The sequence below is a fragment of the Suncus etruscus genome, chromosome 5, assembly GCF_024139225.1.
Source record: "Suncus etruscus isolate mSunEtr1 chromosome 5, mSunEtr1.pri.cur, whole genome shotgun sequence".
Classification (NCBI taxonomy): domain Eukaryota; kingdom Metazoa; phylum Chordata; class Mammalia; order Eulipotyphla; family Soricidae; genus Suncus; species Suncus etruscus.
Window position 1 is genome coordinate 7,482,955 of NC_064852.1, and position 14,334 is coordinate 7,497,288.

The 14,334-nt window shown below is 39.0% G+C and overlaps 1 protein-coding gene across 3 annotated transcripts in view; it reads left to right on the top strand.

Annotated features, from left to right (window-relative positions):
- Positions 1–14,334, top strand: part of ASTN2 (astrotactin 2) — a 1,116,661-nt gene that overhangs the window by 1,085,264 nt on the left and 17,063 nt on the right. For all 3 annotated transcript variants that reach the window (XM_049774120.1, XM_049774121.1, XM_049774122.1), the window contains 2 exons: positions 6,356–6,456; positions 8,425–8,608. In XM_049774120.1, the coding sequence (XP_049630077.1) occupies positions 6,356–6,456; positions 8,425–8,608 (285 nt within the window). The remainder of the gene's footprint in view (positions 1–6,355; positions 6,457–8,424; positions 8,609–14,334) is intronic.

Consider the following 14,334-nt stretch of genomic DNA (forward strand, 5'->3'; position numbering starts at 1 on the left):
GTGTCTCCCATTGCTAGGAAAGGTCTATGGTGAACACATCTTATCATCTCCTGCTGATAATGCCTTTATATGGTGTGATTTAATACCCTGGTTTATAGTTTGCAGGTCAAGACCAAGTCTCTGTAAGGAAACAGACATTACAACTCAAACTTCTTGGGGGCTAGAGAGAAAGCTCAGTTGGTTGAAACACATATTTTGTATGTAGGAGAACTGGGTTCAATCCTTGACCACCTATGATCCCCTGGTAGCACCACCAGGAGTGAATTCCTTCTTCCTCCCAAGCACTTAACTAGGAGTAGCCCCTGAGCACTGATGGATATCAACCCAATGCCTAAAAAATAAAAACAAACTGCATTGCCTGATTCCAAATTCATGTTCTCTATGAATAGCCACTCTGTGAATTCATCTCTTCTAGGAAACTTCCAAGCACTTTACATATTTATACTTTATTTATTCTAAAAGTTGAGGACACTGAATTCCAAGTAAAGAGCCAACTATGTCCACTTGATTCAGTTTTTCTTGTTGTTTTTTGGGCCACACCTGGTGACGCTCAGGGGTACTCCTGGCTATGCACTCAGAAATCGCTCCTGACTTGGGGGAACCATATGGGATGCTGGGAATCAAACTGAGGTCCAGCCTGGGTCAGCCACATGCAAGGCAAATGCCATACCAGTGCTCTATCATTCTGGCCCTTTGATAAAAATTTTTTTCTTCAATCTGTCAATTATTCCTGAGAGTCTTCGTTGAGCTTCGCATCATGTAGTTGTCTGAGCATCTGCATGCAGATGGACAAAGACAGGCTGAGCTATATTGCAATCCTGATGACCCTCACATGCTCAAGTGGGCAAGAAAGAAGGCTATGAGTCTCTGACTGGCCCTGCAGCCTGTCAGTGTTAGGCAGTGAGCACTGAGCTGGGAGAAAGCAGAACTCAACATCTCTTAAATAGGATCAGAGCATCCTTCCTGGGAGGTGAATTTTGATTGTTGCACCTAGGACAGGGGGAGAAGTGTTCTGTGAAGGGTCATCAACACTTAGAGGGACAGCATTTGCTAAGGCAAAAATAGGTAATACTCACATTTTGGAAGCATTGACTGTTGGTTTCTCTACAATGAAATAAAGATCAGCAAACAATGCTGGGTGTGGAGCCAGGATTTATTCAAGGACCGATGACAGAGAATTTTCAAAATAAATGAGTATGAAGGAGCCATACTGGGGCACTTGTGACAGGGAATTTGGAATTCTTCCTGAGGAGGATTGCTAGGAAACTTTACAGTTAAGTTGTTAACCCCAATTCACTTGCCCACATATTGTAACTCTGGTACACTAAAACAGTGTTGCTTGAAGACGTCAACTCTTCTGTCCCATACAGAAAGGTATTGGTGCAAAAAAAAATGTCAGCCACCTTGTTTTTCCTCCCTAAAATAAGGTTAGAGTCAGGGGAGATAGTGAGGTCACAGATTTGAGCCTGAAACTCCAACTCCAGGTTGGTAAGAGGACCATCTCACCTCATCTTTGGAACTGCTTTTTTGAGCACTCAAAGACACAGGTGTGCAATGGATTCCAAGTCAGCAAGTCATGCAAGAACCAGGGCATATTGCTGTAAAAACACTGAAAGTTAAATCCAGTCTTCCCCTTGACCTTGGGGAAATAAATTCTTCTGTATGTCTCTTTCCCTTCTGGGCCATATCTGCACCTATCAGATGTAGATGTGGCTTTTGATGATAATTCAGGATTTATAGTGCTTGTTGTCAGTGGATTTCAGCCTGCCTCAGTGGGCACCAAGGTGAGAAAATGAGCATATGATCAATGTCCCCTTCTTTGAGTCCCTGAGGAGCAACAAAGGTTGACTGGGCCTTCTTTCAAGGCTTCCATTTCCCCCTTTCATTCTGCTCACTGGATATGCCCATGTGTCTATCTGTCTCTTCTTACCCCTACTACCACCTCCACTCTTATTCCTTCCCCTCTTCCTATCATTATCCCCACCACCATTCTTTTTCCCTCCCAATGAATCCCTCCATTTATTGATTTATTTCTCACCTAACAGCTTTCAGATGTGTCTTTGGAATCATGCTACAATTACAAGGGAGCATATGGCCTACTTACTTCTGGTTCCTAATTGTGAGACTAACATCTCTTTCTCTACCTTGCTTCTCTCTCCACTAGCAGAGTGGCCTGAAACTTTGTTAATCCTGATGCATTCCTCAGATGCAATGAGTTACTCTAGCAACATCCACAGGAGCTACCTATCAGGGGTTCCTGACAGAACCAAGCCTGCTATGATGATTGTTCCAGAAGTCCCAATGCCCTGTTTGCCAGTTGTGGCTCCTTTAATCCAATTGTGCAAGTGTGGAGAATGAGACACAGTAATAGGGGCATGATTTCCCAAAGGATACTTAAGCAGCAGTTGGTAAATGCAAAGATACTATACAGAATTCACATTTTTTTTTAAAAAGTCCCTTGGGGAGGAGACATAGCACAGAGGAAGGGTGTTTGCCTTGCAAACAGCCAATCCAGGATACATGGTGGTTCAAACCCCGGCATTCCATATGGTCCCCCATGCCTGCCAGGACCAATTTCTGAGTGCAGAGCTAGAAGTAACCCTAAGCACCTCCGGGTATGACCCCCCCCCCAAAAAAAAAGTCCCAAACCTTTTCTCCTGGGAATGCCATTATGTACACAGTTTAGCTATGTGGTATGGTAGCCCTGCACCCTTGGTGGAGGGCATTCATAAAAAAAAAGAAACACAGCAAGATAGTGCTCAGTAACAATATGCCAAAGACACATAACAACTCTGCAGTTTTGAGGCTCCTGGTTAGCTATTCATGAGTGAATTTCAACGACCTCATATTTCTCTTGCCTTCTCTTCAAGATAGAAAAGATTTTTGCACATACAAAAATTCTATCTATATCCTTAATAAAATTTTTTCCTTATTAAGCCACTTTTCAGATCCCTCCAGGTAGTTCAAGGGGATACGAGACCAGGTATGTTTAAATATTAACCCATTTTGTTAATACAAAAACAAAAAACAATAAAATCAATTTTAGAAAGCCCTATTCTTTCCACTGCTCAAATGTTTGCCCTGTGCCTGATGTCTCTGTTACATGCCAGGTATATAGCCACAACTCTTCTGATGCTTTTATACCTTCTGAGAGTTTCAGCCTAAGGCTTTGATCCTGTCTCTGTCACTTTCTAAATGGGATGTTGTATAGATTGTAAGAACTCACAGAGAACACCCAATATTTTTCTTCCCCTCAACGTTATTGTTTGTGAATCCTTTGCACCCATATATTTCTTAATGATATTTCTCCCATGGTTATTCTTCCATGATATTTCTTCATGGCTTCCTACTCAAAACTTACTTAGTGACCTATCTCTGTCACTGACCTTGTCATTGACATCAACATTGACTTACGAAGCCGACACCAAACTCTCTCTCTACCACAAAGTTGAACCAGTGCTACTGATAAGCACAGAAAAGTGAAATAACTTGACCAAAGTCACAGAACAAGGGAATAGAGTCAGAAGGTTATTTCTGATCTGGGCATCTCTAAAAGTAGACACATTCTTCTATTACTCATTGCTCCCCTGGACTGAAATGTAGTAAATACTAGAAGTGGTCTTTGCCCAAAGCCCTTAGATAGTCAGGAAAGAGATAAAACCTGTGCTACAGAACTACTGTTCTCACATCCTAAGTCAAAGTAAGAAGCCCAAGAAAGATAACGGATTAGCTTCTTTCTCAAGACAGAGTCAAAATACACCCTATTTTCTAATTAATATATTTATTTAGACATCATAATCACAAACATTTTGTAGCTGGGTTTCAGTTATTAAAAAAGAACACTCCCCCTTCACCAGTGCAACATTCCTACCACCAATGCCTCGCATCTCCCTCCTTCCCTACCCCCTATCTGTATTCAAGACAGGTATCCCATTTCTCTTATGCCCTATTTTAACCAATGCAATATGATTAAGAACTTAATACTTGAGTTCAGACAGACCTAAATTCTATCCCCTGTTGCTACTTACATAATGTGTAGTAATTAACATGGCGACTCCTTGACCTCTTTGGCATCAATACATCTCTATTGGCGAAAGTCAAATAATCATATTGGATTGTAAAAAACAAAACACAAAAAATACTCATTAGGTGATAACCACACCTGTCATAACTGCCAGCAGTCTGCTGGGTTTCTTGTCTGTGAACTCTTTTGCAAGAAGGATATACACTCCTTTTCTTTTTATTTGTTTGTTTTGGGGCCACACCTGGTGGCATTCAGAGGTTACTTTTGGTTCTGAGCTCAGAAATCACTCCTAGCAAGCGCAGGGGGACCACATGAGAAGCCAGGTCATGCAACTTAAACATTCTACCTATATACTATCCCTCAGGCCTGGGAAGTAGCATCCGTGCTTACCAACACTGAAGATTATGATTTTTAGAGTAAGACAAAGCCTGGCACTTTTCATTTTCTAACTCTGTGACCTTGAATAAATTGATCTTCTTTCTGTTGAAGATAGAGTATATTCAGTTTTCTCTTCTGAAAAAAAATGGATAAAATAAGAGTGATTACTTAAGCAGGTTTCATAAGATTAAAAAAATTACAAAATGGCACTGTCTCAACATAATGAGACAAGTAGACCTTCTAGAATTATATTTGTATAGAAGAGCTATCCACAGACCTTTGGCCCAAAGATGGTAACTGACAGTGGTTAAATTTATGGGCTTTGGAGTCAGAAAAACCTAGACTTAAATTGGCATCTAAATGACTACTATGCGGTTTGGGGCATGCTATTTCCCTTCTCTGAGACTCATGTATAAAACAGTGCAATCATAATTATATTTTAGGATTGCTTAGGAGTAGTATTTCTATAACATAGGTAACATTGTTTAGCCTAGAGCTGGATGCATATTAAATTCTTAACACATAGTAATTAATTAATACAATGAACTCATATTTATTAAGCTTTCACTATGTTTACTCAGTTAGAGCTTGTCATTCTGCAACTTGGTAATATAGCATTGTAAGTGCTGCTTTTTAACATAAGATAAGTGGACTTATTGGGGATGGTGAGGAAAGGAAATAGGGCCTCTGAGTCTACAATATCTTCTTGACACAAAGATTAAGGTTCTCACTTCATACTATTACCTGTGTCCTTGAAGACAGGTGAAAGAGGGTAGCATGATGAAGACTAATCCCTCAAATCTTCTACTTATGGTTTCAAGGTCAACCTCTCCCGAAAGTCATATCTAGTTGCAGAATTTGCATATATAAGTAATCAGAGAGCTTCTCCCAACTAGGCCACAGGTTATGACTATTCTAGAAAGAATTATGTGCCTGAATTGAACCTGAAGTCACCAGCTCTGCAATATGCGAACACTGCCCTTCGAATGCCCTTCCATCTATCATTTTGTCCCCCACTCACATCCAGTGAAGTCTAGAGATTGAGAAATCTACTGAAAATGTGAGACAATGCCTTGTTCCAAAAATACCTCCCAGACTCCCTACCATAGTGGGAGCATTCTACTTTCTCTCACTTTAATGCAACCACATCTTGGGTTCCCTAGCAGTTTCTGCAATAATCAAGGTCATTCTCTCTTCAACTCCTATGTAACTACTGCCCTATATCTCTGGAATATACATCTCTTAGGTCTTTTTCCTATCATCTTATTCCTTTTCATTTTTCATGTTTCAGATCAAGCCATCTCTTCAACAAAGATGTTTTTGACAAATCTGTCTAAAGCACTCACAGCTTTGCTACATTTTTGGTAGTTTATATATCATCTTATTATGTTCTATATCACACCGACCATGATTTAATTTTTTTCTTTTGTGTGATTTTAAGAAAGCACTTACCTTTGTTCTTTTTCCCTGCTTTAACTTTAAAGTCTAAAATAATTTATGGCACATAGTTAATGCTTAGGAAGTATTTTCTAAATGATTAGTGAAAATATAAATGGGTCTATCTGAACATATGAGATAGCTTTGGGTTCTCTTCTCAAGTCCCGGAGTCAGACTTTTCTTTGTGATAATTACGAGCAAACTTTGGAAATCCATAGTTTCTCCTCTTCAGCTTCCTTATTGGTGAAATACATATGTCTGACAGAGGTTCCTCCCTTATCATCTTGTTTGTTAATTAAGAGGTTAAATGAAGAGGATCAGTAAGTAGTTGTGCTCAATATATTGTGTTTATGCATGCCGTATAAGTACCATTATTTTACCCAAATGTTTCCTCCTGCAGCCTAAGTATCCTGGATGTCGAACCAGTCTTCCTGTGCTATGACCTTGTGTTGCTTCTTGCAGCTTTGAGGGTCTTCTCTGAAGTCAGTAGCACTTTGTTTTCTCTCTGTGCCACAGGTTTACTTTGTATGCTGTGGATACACGAGGGAGACACTCAGAGCTCAGTACGGTGACCTTGAGGACAGCCTGTCCACTGGTGGATGACAACAAGGCAGAAGGTAGGTGACTTCTTTCTCCAGTTATCGATATTTACCCTAGTTCATCTTTAGAGACTTGGTACCTAATAGTCACTAACCACCACCCCTTTTCCAACCCATGCAATATTGGCACAGAGAAACACAAATAAAAGCACTCTGAATAAGAACCTGGGCTCAATTCATCCAAGCCTTGATAAAAACTGCAATGGAGTAGCATATCTTTGGTAATGTGAATACTTCTACATTTAAAGTCTGTTTATGTTTTCATTTAGAATTGTGGGATAGTGTGTGTATGAGATTTGTGAAGAAAAATGTCCTAGGCTGTCTAGCTTTTCAGTTTTTATTTTGTATGAAGATTTCTTCTACTATAGTCTACTAGAGCTGGCATACCTATCATCCCCAGATACTTTCACTTGGCTGCTTCCATGGCAGACATTATTAACTGATCACAGCACACTTTCTCAACCAGCCCACCAAGGCTTCATACTTTTCTAGCCTAGAAAACTATGCCAGTGAATGTTATCTGGCAAAAAGTGCTCAGGCATCCTGGTTGTTCTCTTCGAGATAAATTAATGTCATCTAAATGTCCTGCTATAGCATCAAAGAAAAAACCATCATCTCCATCTTTTAGGAGTTTATCTCAGATGGGGAGAGAAGAACTTTTTTCTACAATATATTTTTAATTAGCTACAGAACACATATTCTGTTTTCTACCACACACAGGGCAATATTGAACTATTGAAACGATTGAATGCCAGAGTCTTGGGAATTTAAGGATATTGTTCTTGATTACTTAAAACAAAGCAGATGCTCATAGTTAAAAAATAAGTATGTGAAGACTAGAAGAAAGTGCAGCAGGTAAATGAAAGTACAGCCTTTTTCTTTTTTCTTTTCTTTTTTTTTTTTTTTTTTTTTTTTGGTTTTTGGGCCACACCCGGCATTGCTCAGGGGTTACTCCTGGCTGTCTGCTCAGAAATAGCTCCTGGCAGGCACGGAGGACCATATGGGACACCGGGATTCGAACCAACTGCCTTTGGTCCTGGATCAGCTGCTTGCAAGGCAAACGCCGCTATGCTATCTCTCCGGGCCTGAAAGTACAGCCTTATAAGTGGCTGATCGGGGTTCAATTCACAGTACCAAATACAGTTTCCCAATACCTCTAGAAGTTTTCTCTGATTACAAATCCAGGAGTAGCCCTAAGCAGATAAAAAAACATTTGGGCATGACCCAGAAACAAAATAAGGAAAATAAAAATTAAAGCAGGAAATAATTCAAAGTAAATATTCTTCCCATACTGACTCCCAAATGCCTCAGATGCATCTAGATTCAACTTTTGTGTTGGTAGTACTTGGGAACATACATAGCTTTTGACCCATGCCTTCACAGATAAATGAATGTTCTATTTACTCAATCAAGCAGCCTGCGGTGAAATCAATTCCACCCATAAATTAGTAAGAATGCCCCAAAAGAAGAAATGACTATGAATTGCAAGAAGTCTGAATTTCCTCCGAAAGAATTTTCATGGAAAACTATCAGATATGATCAGTAAAGTGAAGACTGGAGACATTGCAGAGTGAAAAGACAAAGAGACTGTTGAGATGAGCCTGAAGCCAATTTCTTGAACCTCTTCACTTGCTTGCAATTTTCGGTTCAATCATGGGCACTCATAATTATATGAAAAAAAATTAGTTTCAATTATTAACCCGCACCGTGTCATGCCCTCTGTTGAATGCATTAACATCCACTTTTTAAATTATTCCTCCAAAAGTGCCTGCAGGATAGACATAATATCTTTAGTTGATAAATAAGAAAATGGAGCTCAGAAAAGTAACATCAGATTTTGAATAGAATGAAGAGTTGTCTTTCATCATTCTAAATTCAATGATCAAGCAAGATCCTACTACAGTATGACCTTCCTTGCTGCAAAGCATGCTCCATTTCTGATTATCTTTGCTTCTCATGATGTACACCTCACTCCTTCTTTCTCAGAGATTGCTGACAAGATCTACAATCTGTACAATGGGTACACGAGTGGAAAGGAACAGCAGACTGCCTACAATACATTGATGGAGGTCTCGGCTTCGATGCTATTCCGTGTCCAGCACCATTACAACTCACATTATGAGAAGTTCGGAGATTTTGTCTGGAGGAGTGAGGATGAGCTAGGACCCAGGTATGGGCATATGGATGTGATGTCAGGGGGTGTAGGGTTGGAGATGGTTTATTCTTCTTTTTGTCATTTACCTCAATGTACCCACATAAACTTTTTCAGAGAAATAATACAGAGAGGCACAAGGCAAAGAATGAATTTTTAATTTTAGCTTCATAATATCCTGGAAAAGTAGACAGGAGAGAGATATTAATACACATTTACTCAGTCATTTTCTATGCCCCCTTCCACCTTGAATTGTAGAGATGGAAAACGTAGGGTTCTTGACAGAATGTTTTTTGAGCCAGCATTGCAGGAGGGCAGAGTGGCAGGGCAAGTTCCTTTCTTTTAGAGCTCTTCCCCTTTTTCAGAAGAAGTCTTAAATTTTTATGGAGTAAAATCTGTTGTTTTGCACCCAGTTTTGTATCACAAGGAAGGTCTGACTACAGTCTTGAACACATGGATGTGTCATTCATTGCAAACACATACCCTAGTGCTGGTGCCATGAAAAATTTAAGCATAATTAAGATACTTCCATGATATTTTAAACTTCTAAAAGTAGCAGATGAAATGTCAAGTCATCTCAGGTATTTTCCCAAAAACAATACCCATTCTTCAAAACACAGTAGGCTTCCTCATATGCTTCTTGCTGACCATTAGTAGACACAGTTTTTTCTTATACATGCAAACTATTGCATGTGATTGAGCATTTGCAATGGACAGGAATACCAAAACATATCAGAGCATGCATTTAGGATTCTTTGCAAAGTTGAAGTACATGCACATGGTCTAGAGAAGATATATGAAGCATTCCCAAGAGCAGACTAAGCAGAGTAAGAGCTAAAATGTGAGTAGGGATCAAAGAATTAATAAAGCATTTTGGCGGGTTTGGAACTGAAGGACTTGCCTGGGAACTCCCCAATAAGTAGAACACGACTTCAGAGTTAAAGTACCCCCTTCTTATTGATCCTCTGTCCACTTCCTTTATGTTTTTCTCTACTACCACAATGTGAACTTTATTTATCTTTCTTAGAACCACTTCTTAATAATATATTTGAAAAGCAAACAGTGGAACATTTTGTAAAGGGAAAACTGCAACCTTCTCTGAATAGACTGCTAAACCTAAGTGTTCATGCCGCAGCAGAAAACAAACAAATAGAGGTCAATAGTAGGACCGTTAAAACATTAAGCCTTCTTAGTATCATCAAAGCAATAAGGACAATGTCCCTAAAGAAACAAACAAACAAAATCTTTGCTTTTAAATAATCTGGAGGGAGGAAGAAAATAGAAAATCTGATTTTGCTCCAGTATGACTCATCATTTAATCTGGGGGTCTGTGATCCTCTTTTAAGTCTCACTTAAAAATCTCTTTTCCCCCCTGCCTTCTTCTATGCTTTGGTAGTTATAGTGTACAGAAATGGAAAGAATTTCCATGTAGTTGGAGCAAAGTGTGTGAAATCAGGAATGGTAAAGATAAGAAGGATAAGAAGAGAGAGGTCAGCAGGGGCCAGTCCTATCTGCCCTTTAAGTAGGTTAAAGAGTTTTAAATTATCTCCCTAGGGTAATAGGAAGCTTTTTAATAGTTTTCTCAGAAGAGTGATATTATCAGATCTTCAAGGAAGACTATAGCTGGAATTATGAACTAGAGGGATCAAGACAAGAAGGAAGCAGTGAGTTCCTAGAGAAGGTTGTGATCTTAATCTAGAGGAGACTGTGAGGTACGTCTACAGTAGAAGATTACTAGTGGCACTGAGGAATTGCATGCCTTGCTGTGGACATGTAAACAGCTCTTCATATTATAAATATCTTTAACATTACTCTTTAACATAAAGGGCATAAAGTAGGGTATGCTGGACAAAGTTGTCCCTGTTATGAGGAATAAGGACTTGAAATTCTATTGGGGTAAAATGAGCTGCCTGGATTTGCTGTGTTGCGAGAAAAGTTAGTTTTACACTGAGCTTCTGCCTGGAGCCCTCTCAGCTCTTGAAACCTTGTTATAAAAATTTGACTCTCTTTCAGGACTAGTTGAGAGCTTGGTCAAGGGATAAAAAAGATAACTCCTAATTTACGCCTTATCTATTATATTGAATCCTGGATCACAACTATCTCCCTTTCCCATGAAAGGAAGTTTCTGCAGATAAAAGCTCAAAGAGAGAAGACAGAAACACAGAGTCAGATGAAAGCTGCTTTCTGAGTCATCGTGGCTACCATCTTAACTATAGACACAGAAGGGCATCCTGCTTTATTGGGCTTTCCCACAATACTTGGGGAGTTTGGGTGGAAGCTAATCCAGAGTACCACTCCTGCCTTTGTCTTTACAACTTTCTGGGAACCTTTATGACTCCCTAGGACATAAATTTTTCCAATAGACTGCTCGGCCGCACACAGAGGCAGGGCAGCCTACTCAGTAATGGACTGTGATAACCTGCTAACCTCTGGCCAACCAGTCACTGGCCACTTTTCTAACAACCCCCCACTAATGTCACCCAGCTTACTCTTCCTTTGGTCTTTCTAGTGTTCAGAGGAGATCTGAGATTTCTGTAGTATTTCCCACTGGCATGTCACCAGAAATCCAGGAAGCTGTACCCAAATCCTTACTGACACAGTCAATGAATTCTCTATTCAACATTGTGTTCTGGACCTCTCTGACTTTCTCTTGCCTTCTGTATCTTCAGCTATTAAAATAATACAAATGGACATTTTTCCCTGTAGATCTTCTGGTTGTAGTTAGAATGAACTTTCCCAAAAGATCCTTCAAAAACATTCACCTTAGCATGCCCTGCTATTTTCTTTCTTTACATAGTACCAATCAATATAAGCCAATATTGCATATTGCTTATGGGCTGTCTATCTCAGTGTATGTTAAGTGTTAGTGTAATTAGTGATCCTTATATCCTATTGAAACATGTAAGTAGGTACTAAATAATTAATTCTGGAAAAATAAGATATCCAGTAAGAGGAATCTGGTGTAGTTATATGACTACAAAGTTGATCAGGTAGGAGCTAGAATGGATGATCTCGAGTCCCACCTGCTGGGATTTCCTCTTCAGCTATTTACTACTTCAATTCCCCTCATCCCATGTATCCTTTAGCACTCAGAATTGTCAAGTATCACCAGATCACAATAGAAAATAGCTGAATTTCACAAACATAAGACTTTGCTAGCTCAAAATTACCTTCTAAGAATTTATTTTTTCTTGAAGAAGCTAAGGGACTCAAAGGAGGTCTTGGTTCATACACTTACCAAATGATTTCTTTTTTTGTTTGAGTTTTGTGTGATGAATACAGTATAGTGTTTTATTACACCTTTCAAGCACAGGAATGTCTGGGTGCTGAATATGAAGTCTCAAAATGTATTTCTCCAAAAGGTCTTATGAGGGAGAAATGGAAGAACAGGATGTTTGTGCCTATTAACATTCCACTTGTACACTATACCATGACGCTACCAAGGTTTAAACTTTAAGGTTTCATAAATCTAGGGACCTTCTAAGAATCTGGGTTCACATAGCTACATGTTTTGTAAAATTTTATTTTTTAAATTAACCGTGCATACTATAAACCAGGCCCAGTACACAAGTAAATAACACAAGTGAAGAATATAGAAGCCTACCTTTATCAGGACCAGCATCTTGTAAGATTAGCACAAATCCTCATAAACCTGCTATGAAACATATTATAAATAGTATAAAAGAGGACAGTGGGCAGTGTCTTATAGAACAGCTTCTCCAACTTTAATGTGTTTGAGAATTGCATAGGTACCTGGTTCAAATTTTCATTGACCCTATATTCTAGAATGTGCCCAAGATTCTGCTTTTCTGACCAGATTTTGGTTAATGCCAATGTCTCTAGTCCCAGAAGCATGCGTTGAGCCAAAGGGTTGTAGATGCAGATAGCTAACTCAGGCCTGGAATTCAAGGAAGAAGCCTATGTGATGAAAGTAAAGTTTATGCTTAAATCCAAAGGCTGAAGAGGAGTCCTCCAGGTAGTAAAGGTAGGATGCTCATGCTAAGAAACAATCAGTGGAAAGAGAAGAAAAGGTAGAAAAAGAGTACATTTGAGTGACTCACTAGAGCAGGGAGGAAAGGAAGAACATAAGATTGGAGAGTTTGCCACCTGAAATGCCTGCTCACGGAAGTTTGTTCTTTCTCCCAAAAGGTCAGGTGTTTTAGTTTATGATACTATTATATTAATGTTCATGAATATAATAATTCTACCCTAGCCATATCACCAGAAAATCAGCTCTTTAATTTACTTTTTTTTTCTTTTGGGTCACACCCGGTGATGCTCAGGGGTTACTCCTGGCTGTCTGCTCAGAAATAGCTCCTGGCAGGCATGGGGAACCATATGGGACACCGGGATTCAAACCAACCACCTTTGGTCCTGGATCGGCTGCTTGTAAGGCAAACGCCGCTGTGCTATCTCTCCGGGCCCCTTTAATTTACTTTTAAATTATAAATGTATTTTAAAGCATACTTTACATAGTTGCACATACTACGTTTGTTTATTCAACTCCATGTTTCGACACCAATCCCATCACCAATGTAAAATTTCCTTCATTGTTGTACACGAATTCCTACCCACTCCCAAGCTTTTGCTCTTGACAGGCACAAAATAATATATTTTCTATTGATTGTAAGTAAGGGATAATAAAATTATTTTTTAAAGTACAAGAAAAAGAAATTTCTGAAAGTATTGTATCTCATAATGAAGTCAAAGTCACTATCAGAAGGTTCGTTAATCTATTCGTTGCAAGTTGATCTTTCTTTTATTTTGTTTCTGAACTTATGTGGCTTTGAATTCACTTTGACATCTAAACCGATGTGGTCCTACTGGAATGACAGTATTGAAAAATTTGAAATTGTCGCGTGGTCACAGGCAGTCATGCAGTCCAGGAATTCCAAGTTCTGTGGGTGATATTATGGAATTTGTGGAGCATGTTATTAGCTGCCAGGCCTGTGGAAGTACAAAGTGGGAGGGGTGAATGGTGCCTAGACTTATTTCAATAAATTCCTGGTGATGTCAGCCAAATACTGGTGCACCTAGAGTTTTCATTGGTTTGACATTTTTGCCGAGTTCATTGGTGAAGTGGTGAAGGTAGGCCATTGGTGAAGTGGTGGGTGGTAGATGTTACTGGCACGCCTTTAGCAGGGAAAGGACCTGTCCCATCTCATCTTCCAAGATTGCTGATTCTCAGTTATAAGTAGACTCCATGATTAGTGAGTCTAGAGAGCTGATCAAATGCCAATATCCAATTTATTTTCTATCAAAATATGTTTGTATTAGTCATGACAGTTTAGAAATATATTTGACATGATTATTTTATACTTTCACTTGTGCTACATCATGTCCCCACTAGAATGCCAAGATTCCTCCACCATTATCCCAAGTTCCAGTCTTACTTCCTAACTTCATTCTTAGTATCCTCACATCACAGTCTTGATCCTAGCTCAGGATTATTTTTCTATTATATAAAATTTCATTCCTTGCATTGTTTATTTATACTCTGCTTCTGAATGCAATTTGCATGTATTTTTCAGAATAATTATCATACAAAAAATTAAGAATAGAAAATTCCCTCCTGGGCATGTACCCCAGCAATACAAAACATTAATTCTGAAACATATAAATAACTGGTGTTTATCACAGCATTATTTACAATAGGGTTAAACTATTCTTCTTGTTCTAGTTAAAGTTTTGTTCTATACTTACCACATCTCACCACCATCAAAGTACACAATACCTTTAACCAC